The 16,120-nt window shown below is 44.9% G+C and overlaps 2 protein-coding genes across 2 annotated transcripts in view; both read left to right on the top strand.

Annotated features, from left to right (window-relative positions):
- LOC310799721 (E3 ubiquitin-protein ligase TRIM47-like) overlaps nucleotides 1-16,120 on the top strand; it is a 495,544-nt gene that overhangs the window by 239,002 nt on the left and 240,422 nt on the right. The gene's annotated exons all lie outside the window — the stretch shown is intronic.
- Nucleotides 1-16,120, top strand: part of LOC310799570 (neural-cadherin-like) — a gene marked incomplete at both ends in the record, with an annotated part of 319,707 nt that overhangs the window by 274,024 nt on the left and 29,563 nt on the right. Inside the window, 2 exons of the mRNA XM_083662160.1 lie at nucleotides 2,594-2,774; nucleotides 4,127-4,293. Coding sequence (XP_083518286.1) covers nucleotides 2,594-2,774; nucleotides 4,127-4,293 — 348 coding nt within the window. The remainder of the gene's footprint in view (nucleotides 1-2,593; nucleotides 2,775-4,126; nucleotides 4,294-16,120) is intronic.

Genomic DNA, 16,120 nt, shown 5'->3' with positions numbered 1-16,120 from the left:
TGTAAACCAGTGAGCAGCAGTAGATAATACATGTAAACCAGTGAGCAGCAGTAGATAATACATGTAAACCAGTGAGCAGCAGTAGATAATACATGTAAACCAGTGAGCAGCAGTAGATAATACATGTAAACCAGTGAGCAGCAGTAGATAATACATGTAAACCAGTGAGCAGCAGTAGATAATACATGTAAACCAGTGAGCAGCAGTAGATAATACATGTAAACCAGTGAGCAGCAGTAGATAATACATGTAAACCAGTGCAGCAGTAGATAATACATTAAACCAGTGAGCAGCAGTAGATAATACATGTAAACCAGTGAGCAGCAGTAGGATAATACATGTAAACCAGTGAGCAGCAGTAGATAATACATGTAAACCAGTGAGCAGCAGTAGATAATACATGTAAACCAGTGAGCAGCAGTAGATAATACATGTAAACCAGTGAGCAGCAGTAGGCGTTCTGTGTGTGAAAATGTTGAAGGACGTGCCCTGGCTTTGTGCTCTGTCTGGCGGGAGGATTTTTTTACACTATAATTGTGACTTTAATTTGCCTTCTGCCTTCTATAAAGCGCTTTGAGCTGCATATTGTTAGAGGTGCTGCTATACAAATAAAGGTTATTGATATAGAGAATTTAAATGACATTAGCTGGCTCTGTCTTCACCATGGCAGTTAATTTCCCTTCTGCATCAGTTGTTATTAGGGCCTGGGCAGGGAGTGGTGACTTGGCAAGTGTGTTGTTAGGAACCTGAGGCAGTGCAGTTTAAAAGTATAAGTATATGGACAAAAATATGGACACAGCTATCCCATTGATTTGGACTCCAGTTTTGAGTTGAAGTGGTGGCCGTCGCCATCTTGATTTTTCATCAGCAGAGTGGGAGGGAATGGGTTGAGTCCTTGCGCAGCTCACGTGAGATGGAGGTTTCCCAGAGCCGCAGCTCCGCCTGCTATTGGTCCCTGATTGACAGGCGACCTGTCAATCAACCCCTTTTCTATCATCTATTTTACTCCAAGCGGACAAGTTATATAACAAATGACCCCCCCTACAGTTGTTATGAAAAGGTGAAATTAGCTATATAGACCAAAACCATGTTAAGGTCCAGGCTGCAAAGATGCTTAATCACTGTTACAAAGTGGGGCATTTTAACATGGGGGTGAATGGGAACGACGGGACTTCTTAGCCCTGCCTCAAGTGGCCACTCAAGGAATTACAGCTTTCAGGGTTACTTCCTGGTCCTCGTTGGAAAACCTCATGCCTTGCCCACTGGTATCGGACCGCATAGTGGACACAGGAAGTGTCAAACTAGATGAATGATGAATAGTTTGACAGTTATTGAGAGTTGATTTGAGTTAATGAGTTATTAATTTGAGTTAGTGTGGACCAGTGATGTCACTGCTCCACACTTTAACACTCAATAACTGTCAAATTAAATGACATACTTCAAAACCGTTTACAGTTTTCTGATATACTACTGATGTTCTAATGATACAAAGCTGGTTGAAAATGGGCAGAGTGTTCCTTTAAGTGTGCGGTGGGGCTGTAGGTGGATTTGTTAATTGTTGTTAATTTCCTCTGGTTGAATCTGCGGCGTCCCAATGAGTCCTCTGGCACAGCCCAACTTTGTGATCTATGCTGAGAAGACGGATGCTTTTCTGCATAAACATCTCCCCTACTGCAGATTTAATCAAAGGACAGTATTGACTCATATATCAGTCCGACAGAATACTCTCTCTCTCACACACACACACACACACACACACGCACACACACACACACACACACACACACGCACACGCACACACACACACACACCAAATCAATTGCCGACACCCTCGAGTGTCTTTGCTTTGTTTCAGTCATTAACAATCTCTGCTGTACGTCTGCCCAGACTCCAGAGAGCAGAGCAGCCTTCGCTCTCTGAATGGTCACCGACCAATAAGGAGGCTGCGCTGGAGGTCAGAGCCAATCAGCAGCTCCCAGGCGGAATAACTCACTGTCTGCTTTTTATTTTTTTTTACGATCCATCCCATCCACTGTTCCTCTGTCCCACCACCCCTCCTCCGTCCCCGCCACGTCTTCAACGATGAGAACTCATAAAGTTTGGGTTGAGGCGGGAGGAGATTGAACATATATTAATGTGTTTTTATGGAATGCTTTTGTGAGGGACACGGATTTAGGCGCTCAAGGTTCCCCTGTCCTTTTTAACGCTCTGTGCACGTCGGCCGTGCTCTTTGTCCGCTCAGTTACTTTGGTCTGCCGTTTAGTTTCGTCACTTTGAGAGCCAGACAGAGAGAGAGAGAGAGAGGAGTTGAATGAAGATTGGGACCTGAGCTTCTGTCCTTCAAGGAATTGAAAAGTTTCCTTTCTCCAATCTTTCTCCCTTATTTTCATCTTCTCAATCTGTGCTCTGAATCTCCTCAGGCGGCTCACACCCTGTGTCTCTCCTTTGTCACTGTTTTTTGTCTCGTTTGTAACTGCCACTTGTTTATTGCCTATTGGTACCTCTCCCATATTCCCCTCTTCTCTAAACCACTATCTTCTCCACATCCTCTTGCACGCCTCCATCTCCTCTCTTCTCTATCTCCTCCATCCAGCTCTATGATCTGGGCTCCCCGGCCGACTCCCAGTCCAGCTCCCCTGGCTGCCTGGCCACCGATAGCAGCTGTGTCAACATGGGCTACCCGTCCTGTGGCCACCGGGGGCGCTGTCACGGCGAGTGGGGCTCCTTCAGCTGCCAGTGTGTGCCGGGCTACACAGGACATCAGTGTGAAGAGGGTAAGCGATGACTTTATTAGCATACTATGAAGGAAGCGCAATCACATGACACCAGTGTTGGCCTCTCATTGGCTTCCTGTCTGCTTCAGGGATCACATGACACCAGTGTTGGCCTCTCATTGGCTTCCTGTCTGCTTCAGGGATCACATGACACCAGTGTTGGCCTCTCATTGGCTTCCTGTCCGCTTCACGATTGATTTGTTGTTGATTGTGTTTAAGGTTTTAAATGGGATGGCACCTTCTGATCTCGCTGATCTCTTGCATCATCATCATACTCCAGCTAGAGCACTGAGGTGGACTAACTAGATGCACTTGGATGTTCCTTCACGGTGGTGACTGCCCCCAATCGTTGGAACAGTTTACCTGTTCATACTAGGGCTGTGCAATAAAATCGATACGGCAATATATCGCGATATTTTTTCCCGCAATACTGTATCGATATTTCAGAAAAATATCGTGATATATCGCCATATCGTTTTTTTGTACAGCCGTGTGTTCAGTGACTCAATAAAAATACTTTTTTATTTCAGTGCGTTCAGTAACACACTCAACACTCAGTAGTTTTGACTCAATTTGTCCACTAAGTTATCAATATAAAGTGACGTACATATTATTACACTCCCTGGGTTGTACACAGCGAATCTAATTTTCAGTAAATTATGTATTGTAAATTACGAGTATTGCAATACATCGCAATATGTATTGTATCGCAATGTATCGTATCGTGATACATATCGTATCGTGAGGTCCTTGCCAATACCCAGCCCTAGTTCATACTGTATAAGAATTGTGCAGACTCCTGAAATATTTAAATCACTGCTGAAGACTCATCTCTTCTCGTTAGCGTTCAATTCAAGTCAAGCTTATTGTGTCCCAATTAATTTATTATGTTTATTGTTCTCTTCTTATTCCTATTTGTTTCTAACTTTTATATCTGTCTGTTTGTTATCTGTACCCTGTTCAGCACTTTGGTCAACGGTTGTTGTGTATTTATATCCTGTAGCACATTTACTTCACTTGACTTGCACGATGTGGCCAAACGGAGTCTTTTCATTGCTTTGACACAAAAGGAGGAGGAATAGACCAATAGAAGAAAAGTTTAGAAGAAGAAAAAATACTTGGACATGCTAAGAGAAGAACCAAGATGGCTTAAGCTAAACCCTGCTTCTAGCTTGTGCCTTTTGCATATTCTGCCAAGCAATTGGCTCTATGCAAACTGGGGGAATTTAAATTGTAATTATGTTTAGTCATATAGCGCTGTCTGACCTATTTTCTGTGTGTGTGTGTGTGTGTGTGTGTGTGTGTGTGTGTGTGTGTGTGTGTGTGTGTGTGTGTGACTGAACGTACACCAGAGATCCCAGAGTATTCCTTTGATGGGCGCAGTCACGTGCACTACCAGCTGGCGTCCCCCCTGCCGGCCCGTGAGACGTGGGTTCAGGTCCTGATCCGAACCCGCAAACACAGCAGCACCATCCTCAACCTCATCTCCAAAGAGCAGAGCGAATACCTGCGGCTCGAGGTAAGACCATGTGAGCCAGGAGGGACTATTTTATGATGCGGAAGAGTATACTTTATGAATAACATTGGAGTTCTCTATTACTTTCATATCGCCATACTTGGTAACCGTTTTCTAAAAGCAATAGCTCACTTCAGGCCGTGATGGTCATTATACCACACCTAAGGGTGTTTTCGCCTGACTTAATTACCGTAAATTCCGGACTATAAGCCGCACCGGTGTATAAGCCGCACCTGCAAAGTTGACTATTTTTTACATATATAAGCCGCACCGGACTATAAGCCGCAGGTGTTTTAATGTTTTTTTTTTATTTTTTATTTTTTTTATTGTGTTTTAATGTTTAATTACCATATGTAAGGGTTCATGCACAGAGGGGATTGTCGGGAAAGAGATGGCTGTTTGAGGAAGCTCCCATTTATTAACATTTCAACAAAACAACATAACACAACACCACCTGTGTTGTTTTTTACAGTGCACACAGTGTCATACAGTGTCATACAGTGTGGTGAAAAGAGGGCAAGAGAGGAAATTAAAACAGAAGTGGATTTATAGTTAGAAAGAGTGCTAAAAAAGAGAGATTTTTTTTTTTTTTTTTTTTTTTTTTAATCCATAGATAAGCCGCACCGTTATATAAGCCGCAGGGGCCAAAAAAGGCCAAAAAACGGGAAAAAAGGTGCGGCTTATAGTCCGGAATTTACGGTAATTATAACGTATTGTGGTCACTCAGCGCTGGAGATGCACCGATATTCGGGAGAAGAGACGCTGAAGCTGTGTTCACACCGAGATATTTATTTTTCGCTCTGTCGCTTGATTCAACCCTTTGGAATCGCTCTGTCGCTCTGTTTAAATCGCTCATCAACAGGCACACGAATTGATGGACATGTGGGGGCTATAATGTTACGCAATGTCATGATGTTTGTCCACTATGAGCCACCGTCGTTGTTTACAAGCTAAGCCTATCAGCGTGCTCCTAACGCGAGCTCCATACCGGTAGTACAGACTTCACTTCATGTCAGCTGTCAGCCTGTCAATGCGGTTTGTTGCCACACAATAAACCAGCGGTTTGTTCCAAGCCAGTGTGATCCTTCACTCGCTCTCACACGGCAGCCAATCAGCGTTGAACAGCGAGCGACTGATGCCAGCGTATTTTCGCTCGAGTTGGGATATTTCATCTGGGGCGACGAGCGTATTTTCTCCCTATCGCTCTGTCTCTGTCAGACAGCGATAGGGAGAACGGCCAGCGAACGGCCAGCGATTTTTCTCACGGGCGAATATATGCTCAATCGCTCGTTTGCATTGACTTTGTATGTAAACTCGATGCCAGCGAAAAACTTTAATAGGTCGGTGTGAACGCATCTTGAGACGCAGGTTTCAAACGTCAACGTCTTCATTCATAATGAGGGGAAAGGGAGCGCGGCCGAATAGACACAGAGGATATTCAGGGAAACGCACACAGCGGGCAGGTGAGTGAGAGATGGGGATCGGCGGCGGGGGCATTGTTGTCGGCGTGCCCCGTTATCCAATCTGTCATCAAGCCACTCAGCAGCAGGTGGGCCTCCGGGGGCGTCCTCCACTCAAGGCGTAAACAGTCTAGCGGGCAGAGGTCAGAGGTCGAGGCACAGAGAGCGCTCCATAATAATCCAGTTGACAGTCATCAGTTCCACAATCCAAACACGCGCTCCACTTGTTAGCAGAGGTACCTCAGAGACTTGTTCTGCTCACCCACTCGCAGGCAGCAGACACCTTCCTTCCTGCCTGAGCTGACTGAGGTGCACTGGGCAGGGCTGTGAGGTATTGGGGCTCCCCTGATTACTAATGAGGCGCTGCTGGGTTCTCTGCACCTCTGCCACACAACATCAACATGATGCATTCTGCTGGGTTCTCTGCACCTCTGCCACACAACATCAACATGATACATCCTCGTAGGCTTCTCCAACGACAGGACGGAGGACAACATTCCAACGTTTCCTCGTCAACCTCGACATAATCGAGGATGGTTACTTTACCGATAATGAGGACAAATTGAAAGACCCGAGATCCATTGCGACAACATCACGTCCGAGCAGCACCGCAGTCTGCAGTGCAGAGCTGGTTAACAGGTAAAACATGTCAATGGCCTGCATTTATATAGCGCTTTTATCCAAAGCGCTTTACAATGAGTAGGTACATTCACACACCGATGGTGGCAGGCTAAAGGGCAGTTTAGAGTCCAGCCATTTATCATCGCCCAACGGGCATCGCTGAACGTGACGACCTTTCCAGAATCGCTCGACTCTGATTTTGGAACCTGTCGCTCGTAAAAAGTATAAACACCCAGGAGAGAGGAGAACACATCACAGAGACAGGATGTGTTGTGATCTTTTCACATGGATTAATGCTGGACGGACAGACAGAGAAGCTGCCAGTCAAGTCAGTCACGTTACCCTTTTGATTGCAACATTACAAAACTGTCTATCTGCTTGCTAACATGCTGTATGGTTATGCTGTATGTTACTTACCGTCTGTGTTGAGAATGTCCACTTTCCAGGCATTTGCCTTTTTAACAGCATCTTTATAATCTGCCCGGTCGTTTAGCCCAAAGGCACGGGAACCGTGTCATTGTGTTTATTAAGTTTTCGACAAATATGTGATCTTCTGCCATTGTTAATTCAACTAGCTAGCTAACTAGTGGCTTTCAGAAATTGCGGTAGGAGAGAAACAAATTGTGGTTGTCATGACAACGGAGCCAACGATGGGGTCAAAGTTGAATCCAGATGAAGTCTTGACGATGGCATATCGCCCGTCGCTGGAAGTATAAACACTTGTCGTTATCACCGACGATGGAATGTGATCATGGTCGGTCGCAACGACCATAAATCGCTGGACTCTAAACTGCCCTTAACACTCGGGGTACTGGCACACCGTCGGGAGCAATTTGGGGTTCAGTATATTGCCCAAGGACACGTCGACAGGCAGACGGGAGAAGGTGGGGATCGAACCACCGACCTCTTTTATCCAAAGCGATTAGTGGACAACCCGCTCTACCTCCTGAGCTACAGCCGCCCCAGGTGGTGAAATTAACAGCCGTTTGTCTTAATTACTCACCATTGGTCACTCATATATATATATATATATATATATATATATATATATATATATATATATATATATATATATATATATATATATATATATAATCCCTGTGGTCTACTGCCATAACACAGAAGACGTGACCTCATGTTGTTATTTCCAGCACAGATACAATAGAGTTGGATAGAAGAATGTGAAGCTATCTAAAACATCAATGGTAAACTCATTTTTGTGTCAGCACCTCAGAATCAAAGTGCTTCTTTCTCCAGATGCATTTTGCACCAACGTTCACCAATCATACATGGAGAAATCAATTGTTGAAGAGGCGGGGAGAGCAATTTCTCCAGATGAAGGCTATCTCTGCAGAGCTGTCTTCTTTGGTCGTCTGTGAGATGCAACCGCCCTCCTCTACGACAGCTATTGCTAGCCCTATCATTATCTCTATCTCAACCTACACGCATCCAGCACAGAGACGAGGATGCAGGGGGAGATGATGCAGGTGGAGGAACAGTGGGTACAACACAAAGGCAAATCACACACTTCATTAACACTTCATCACTTATTAATACACACAGTGATAATATATAAGGTTATTATTAGTGATAATGGTGTAAGAGTATCCAAGCGTCAAAAAATATTTTAAGATCTGCTCTTGTAAATGTGCTGTAAATCTAGTTTAAAGCCGTCGGATCAGGATCCATCTGTTGTCTGAATTCATACTTTCAGAGAGCTTCCAGTGTCTTCTCGTTTTGGACCTGTTTACCAGCCCTCCCCTCCTCCCCCCACTCTCTTTGGCCATGTTCACACTAGGAGGCCAAATCCCATTTGTGAACTTTAGTGACCTATTAATCATTCTATCCAGATTGGTTTTATGAATCTGGACGCTCCAAGTCTGATTTGTGTCACTTGTCCCAAACCACATATGGAGGGGGTTTCCAATCTGCTTTCGACTGATGTGACTTCAGTATGGACGCGCTGATCACCCGAATCAGATTTGAGAGTGTCTTTTGCAGGGGGCGGGGACTTGAAGAGCAGAGAGCAGACATGCAAACACTGCCAGAAACATTGTATGTTGGCTCATTGGCTCATTGTATCTGGACACACAGATCCGACTTGGACACTTGCCCAAATCAGATTTGTGGCAGTGCGGACACACTCCCAAATCAGATTTGGGAAACCAATCAAGATAATGATGATTAATGACTTTAGCAGCAAATGGGATTTGCCTGTAATGTGAACATGGCCATTGTGTGTTTCCACCCCCGCCTGAGACTGATCACACTGTCCCTTCCCAGCCCTTTGCTCTCACTGCACCTCCTCGCCCCCACGCTGCCATCGCCCCCACGCTGCCATCGCCCCCACGCTGCCATCGCCCCCACGCTGCCATCGCCCCCACGCTGCCATCGATCAAACATCACTGCACCTCGCCCCCACGCTGCCATCGCCCCCACGCTGCCATCGCCCCCACGCTGCCATCGCCCCCACGCTGTCATCGCTGCTACGATCAAACATCACTGCACCTCACCCCCACGCTGCCATCGCTGCTACGATCAAACATCACTGCACCTCACCCCCACGCTGCCATCGCTGCTACGATCAAACATCACTGCACCTCACCCCCACGCTGCCATCGCCCCCACGCTGCCATCGCCCCCACGCTGCCATCGCCCCCACGCTGCCATCGCTGCCATCGATCAAACTAGGGATGCACCGATATGAAAATTTTGGCCGATGCCGATAACCGATATTAACATTGCTGTTATGGCCGATAACCAATATTTACCGATGTCGATATGATCTGTATAAAACCACATTTTTATGATCATCACATTTTGTACATACTGAAAAACACATGTTAACACTGAATTTGAAAAAGTTATGCATTTCTTTATTTGCAAAGCCTTTGGAAAAGCCCATAAATCATAGATTTACTGCATTATTTCATATCAATGTGAAGAATTTGGCTGATAATGATAACCGATATTAACATTGCAACATCTGACCGATACCGATATGACCGATATGTTAAGAAATGACTAACATCGGCCGATACCGATATGATTGCCGATATATCGTGCATCCCTAGATCAAACATCAGCGTGTGAGATGATGATGGTTATCCACACCTCAGCTCCAACACCTCCTCTGATCCCTGCCTGTCATCCATCCTTCTCTTCTTTCTTCTGTCCATCCCTACATTTCCTCTCCTTGGGGCACACGGGATCACATCATAAACCCGCCATAAATACTCGACTTTTTCCAGGTTGCAGACAGCAGGAAAACCTGTGTCATCTTGGGAAGTGCGCCCCTCTTCGGCGAACGCTCTTTTGATGGTGGTATAAAGTGACTCTCACCAAATCTTGGTTTCAAAGATTCCAAAAAGACACATTTCCGTTTTAGGCATTACTAACAAGGTCTGAAGTGTTTGTGATCGTTAATTAACACCTTCCGCAATCTACAACCTAGTATTTTTGTGCTTTCATTGAAACCTGACATGTTTTCAAAATGATGATGTGAACCTAAAAGGACGTAACATGTAACTTCTCCATTATGTATTTAAAAGCAATCTACTATTTTTCCATTCGTCAAATTAATTAAATTAAATGAACACCTGTTGCGGTAATGGTACAGGTACATGTACATAGAAATGAGGTTGATGATTTCGGTAATGATACAGGTACATGTGGATAGGTTTTGGAAATGAGGTTGATGATTTTGGTAATGCTTATATAAGTACAGTGTATTGCCTTATGGGGGCTCGTAACCCCACCCTGTAAAAACCTACTTGCGACAGAAACCGCAAAAACCTTGTCCCGGCGAAAGGGTCCTTGAGGGAGACTGACCGGAGCCCGTTAGCATAGGCTACGTTCACACAGCAAACCTTAGTGCTTGAATCTGATTTTTTTTTCCCACATTTGAAAGTAGCCCAGGTCGTCTATAAAAAGTCACTTTCAATGTGACTTGTACTGTTCACACAATGATGAAAGGCTACGTTCACACAGCCATCCTTAGTGCTTGAATCTGACTTGATGCTCACATCTGATCTTTTTGTGTGGCTGTTCACACAGACTTTTTAAAAGTGGCCCATATCCGATCTGTGAACAGATCACGGACATGAAGTGACCCGCATGTGCAGAAGAACAACAATAACATCACACGCAGTGCACTGCTGTTCTATGTAAACCCAGAAGAAGACAGCAGTAAACATGGCGGTAGGTGACGATGTTGTTTCATCTGTTGTTCACGGTTTAATTTCAATTCCCGCGTGTTGGTCCTCCCCCTCCCTCCTCCCGCCAGCACAGAATAGTGACGAATGTCGCTCTGGAATGACGTAAAAGTCACATTGAAGTGGTGGACGCTGCCAGGAAATTTTTGGATATTGAAGACATTTCGGGAGATGACTTGACGAAAACGCTGAATGAAGCGTTTGCTTCGGCCTAGACGACTGGTCTGGGCCACAGTATGGATATTGGGGTGAATGGGCGCATTTTGGGTGGACACTTTTTATTGATATTCTATTTGCACTATAGTTTTAGCAATACAGTAGGTGGCGGTAATGCACCATTTAAGGATGTCAACTGCCATAAAACTCAACAGAAGAAGAAGTCACATTGAAGCATTAAGTCAGATATGGGCTAGATGTCTGTTCACACCGGAGTCACTTTCAAAAACATCAGATTCGAATCTGATGTTTTACCACATTTGAAAGTAGCCCAGGTCGTCTTTAAAAAAGTCACTTTCAATGTGACTTGTACTGTTCACACAGTCATGAAAAAGACTGACCTGAGTCACTTAGGGGGGAAAAGATTAGATTCAAGCACTAACTATGGCTGTGTGAACGTAGCCCTAGTGGGGAAAAGATTAGATTCAAGCACTAAGGAAGCTGTGTGAATGTAGCCTATAGTGATGTTGTGGCCCTATGCTCTGCTTAGGAGTCTACAGGGGAGAAGAAGAAGAAGAAGATATTAGCTTGATGATGTGTTTCACTGTAGCAGCTCAGTCTGTTTGCTTTTAATCAGAAAAGGGAATTAGTTAGTGTTTCTCTTGGCTGCCTCCAACCAGTGTGACGAGCTGTGTGTGTCTGCTGTGCATGTGACTTGCATTTCAACAACATGCTTGGTTAGAAATTATACAATTTCATTGTTCCCAGCTTTATTCTCCATACGTTGCTCCTATGTACAGTATGCGTTATTGATTGCAGCACTTTATGTGTGTGTGTGTGTGTGTGTGCGCGCGCACACGTGTGTATGTGCGTGTACGTGTGTGTGTGTGTGTGTGTGCATTAGGGGTGTCAAAAATAATCGATCATAAGATGCATCGCGATGCGGACGTGCACGATTCTGCATCGATTCACAAATGTCAAAAATCGATTTTTTTTATTTTTTTTTATTTTTTTAATAATCAAATAAAATATAATGGAAGTACATGCAGTTGTTTATTTTAATTATGGATCATAATACAATGCAATTCCAAATGCACTTTTATTTTAAAAGTAGCCACACAGTGAGAAAAAAGAAAGTGAGAAAAAATAAATCATGTATTGCGGAAAAAAGTGATGCATCGATTTAAGATGCATCTCGATGCATCGATAATCGTAATCGAATCGAATCGTAGCCCTCTGAATCGTAATCGAATCGAATCGTGAGGCCAGTGAAGATTCACAGTCCTAGTGTGCATGCATCTTAGTGTGTGTGTGTGTGCGCGTGTGTGTGTGCGTGTTTGTTTGTGTGTGTGACAATCCAATGTGACCACATTTTGCTGGTTCTGGCTGGGGTAGTTTAAGGGTTAGACCATGTCCTTCAGTTTAGAGTTAAGATTAGAATTAGATTTAGGTTAGGCTAAGGTTAGTTTAGGGTTATTACTTGGGTTTATGGTGAAAGAAAAAGTTGTTGCGGCGTTACCTATCTGTTGTTGTTTGGTGGTATTTTTCCTGTAGATAACATCCAAATGTAGATGTAAATGTTTTTTTCTTTTTTTTTTTACAGAGAACAGTTTTTACATACACATTAACACTGAGCAGTTGCCGGATTGGGATTCTGATTTTCAGAAATATCGCGATATTTGGGAAACATCACAATTTTGAACATTTACTTTCAGAGGCTGCAGCAGGCTCAGTTTTAAACCCAGAGTGAAGAGCAGGCTCAGTTTTAAAGCCAGAGTGAAGTTTCTGGTATCATATGAAACTAGAAGACTTAAGGAATCGATTTGTACCAACCATATCATGCTAGCTTGTCAGGAAGGTAGCTAAATAACACTCCAAAGTTAGGCAGAATTTTGGCGAGGGAAAAAAACCTTTTCAAAGGGGTCCTCTTTTTCACAGCCTAATGTTGGCAAGTGTGTGTGTGTGTGTGTGTGTGTGTGTGTGTGTGTGTGTGTGTGTGTGTGTGTGTGTGTCCATTTTCAACCAGCTAGTAGCCTTATATTGTTATTTAGCCTTTCTGCTGCTATTGGATGTTTAAATCAGCAAATTTCATTTTATGGGGGGGGGGTATACGCAGTGGAAGTGGTCCCTGGGAAATTTGGTTTGGTACGTAGTGGTACTTGGTCGGAAAAGTTTGGGAACCCTTGATCTACAGCAACGGTTTTGGTACCAGTCCCTCAGAATCAACGAATGAGGGCTTTCTAGATCACGTTCAACAGTCATACAGGGAGAAAATAGCTATACTTGTATGCCCATACGCCCACATGTGATTGCAAGCAACAAGTCCACACCGCCTCTGTGGTGATTGTGATAAAGGCATTCTGGGAAATGTAGGAAATCATGAACTGAAGTATCAGCAGTTGATGGATTGGTGTGGATTGTAAGATGTAAGATTAGAATTAGGTTTAGGCTACAGTAGGTTAAGGTGAGGCATGTTAGTGGTGAGGGTTATACGTCGGGTAAGGGGGGTTATGGAATGAATGGAGCTAATGTTAGGTAGTCTCAAGTTTAGCAATATAAACTTGTGTGTGTGTGTGGGGGGGGGGGGGTTTGAGGTTACCTGACAGGTCTGAGATTTCATTATTGCTTCACAATTGTGTCATGTCTGCTCTCTCTCTGTGTCTCTCTCTCTCTCTCTCTCTCTCTCTCTGTGTCTCTCACTCTCTCTATCGCTTCTCGGCCTCTTTCTCTTTCTCCATCAGTGCTTCTTGTCTCACTTTGACTTCTACATCTCTCACAGCCTATGTATCTGTCTCTCTCTTCACTATCAGGCTCTGTTTTCATCATTTTCTCCAGTCTTCCAGGGCCAACAAAACTCCAACCTCCCACTATTTGAGCAGTTCCATCATCAGAATCAGCATAAAAGTTCTCTCATAACCCCGCACCTCACAGGACCCGTCCCCCATCCAACAACCCACATATCATTTGGCTCACAGCAGCACAGAAAATAAAAATTAACCTAGCTATCATGGAGATGCCCATGGCTCCCACGCACGGCTTCAACAAATTAATTCCAGCATGTAATATGTTCTACTTTAGTGCCATCATGCATGCGTGCCATGCGTCATAATTCTTTCCTCATCATAATTTCCTCGTTTGGAATATGATTACTCAGTACGGCTATTCAAATTAATCTTGAATCTTTATGCACGATACTGTACATAATGAAGATGGACGCCATTGATTATAGTGTTTTCATAAGTCACAATGCATTTCCCACCATCTGAGTATATGTGCATAGGGATGGGGGCAGTGGTTATGGTAATTTTTGTACATGTATCAGCCAAAATGCATTATTGAGAGGAAACTATGCAATAAATCTCTGATTTATGGACTTTTCCAAATGTCACTGTATGTAAATAAAGAAAAGCATAACTTTTTCAGTATGTACAAAATTGGATCATCATAGAAACATGTTTTTATACAGATCATATTGACATCGGTAAATATCGGTTATCGGCCATAACAGCAATGTTATCGCTTATCGGTTATCATGTCTGCCAAACTTTTCATATTGGTGCACAACCGGCTAGATGGTTGGAGAAGTGGGCATGTGATGGAATGGAAGCTCACCTGGGAAAATCTGCGTAGGTAAACGGTGATTAACACTCTGCCACAACCTCCACTCAGGCACTGAACCTCCAGCCGCCTCGGTGGAGCTGCTCCATGACCAGCAGCTGCTCCCAGGTGTGACTGTATGGAAATGTGTGAGTGTGAAGCAGGTAACTGCTGCAAAACAACAGCGAGCCCAGCGGACTTCCCCCGCACAAATAAATAACCTGCCCTCTGGCATAAGGTGCATCATCTGTATTCAGTGTCTGACGTGCATTAGCATTAGCATTAGCATTAGCATTAGCACATCATCACATCATCATCTAAACGATGGCAAATTATCACATCATCTGCATATGCCAGAGATCTCCATGCACCAGCAAGCTGAGGGCTGAGACAGAGAGCGGTGTGTGTGTGTGGGGAAGCTCACACACACACACACACACACACACACGACACTCTGGTGAAGAAAGGCTCACATAAAAGAAGCGCACACACACACACACACACACACACACACACACACACACTACCCAGGGAGAAGAGTAGGAGGCGCTGCGCTCCGTTCAGCTTTAATTGGGGGTTAAGGCAGGTGGCTGTGAGTGTGTCTGGTTAAAAAGTGTCGCCCCAGTGGATTCTAAATAGAATTAATACTTCATCACACAGCCTTGAAATGAGCCAAGCTCCTCCTTCTCCAGCTAAACAACCTTGGAGCCGTCCGGTGCATTATCCAGCTGTGAGGGGGAGGGAGGGAGGGAGAGAGAGAGGGAGAGGGATGGATGGATGGAGGGAGAAGGGGAGGGAGAGGGAGGGAGCGAGAAGGGGAGGGAGGGAGAGAGAGAGAGAGAGAGGGAGGGAGGGAGGGAGAAGAAGGGATGGAGAGAAAGAGAGGGATGGAGTGAGAGAGGGAAAGGGAGCTGGAGGGAGAGAGAGGGAGGGAGGGATGGAGAGAGAGAGAGAGGGAGGGAGGTGGAGGGAGAGAGAGGGATGGAGTGAGAGAGGGAAAGGGAGCTGGAGAGAGAGAGGGAGCTAGAGAGGGAGGGAGAGAGGAGGAGGGGTGGAGGGAGTGAGAGAGGGAGGGAGGTGGAGGGAGGGAGTAAGAGAGAGAGAAGGAGGGGTGGAGGGAGGGAGGGATGTATAGAAGAAAGCTGGAGAGAGCAAAGCCTAGAGAAAGAAAGGCAGAGAGGAGAGCTGGAAAAGGAGAAGAAAGAGATGGAGAGATAGAGAGAGTTGAGAAGAAGATGACTGGGTTAACTTTTTTATTAGTTCAGAGTGTTTTTCACCCCAGATTTTGGTTTTTATGTGGAGAGGGAGCGTTACTGCTAGCTGCCCACTTCACATCTCTCTCTTCCCCTCCCTCTCTCATTCTCCCTCGCTCTCCTTCTCTCTCTTTCCCTCCCTCCCTCCCTCCCTCTCTCCCCTCTCTCTCTGTTCCTCTGCCCTTCTCATCTCACTCCTCTGTTTATGTGATAGCGGTGGCAGAGGAAAGATTGAGGCTAGCAAATTATGCTCTGTGGGACACTCGGAGGAAACTGTTTGAAATTGAAATGAAGAGTGTCCTCGTAAAAATCGCCTTTGGACTTAGTCACTCACACACGCCCGCGCACACACACACACACAGACACACACACACACACACACATGCACGTGCACCGCGTGCGCACACACACACCCATGGTTTTGTTTTAAATGAGTTTTGCCCTCTGATAATCAAGTGATTAGCATCACAGACAAGCCGACATGGAATCGTTTGTTGTGTAAACATGAGAAAAGTGTTTTTCTCTCTCA

This window comes from Poromitra crassiceps (genome assembly GCF_964638095.1).
Source record: "Poromitra crassiceps genome assembly, chromosome: 28".
NCBI lineage: Eukaryota > Metazoa > Chordata > Actinopteri > Beryciformes > Melamphaidae > Poromitra > Poromitra crassiceps.
This window is presented reverse-complemented; position numbering and strand designations above follow the sequence as displayed.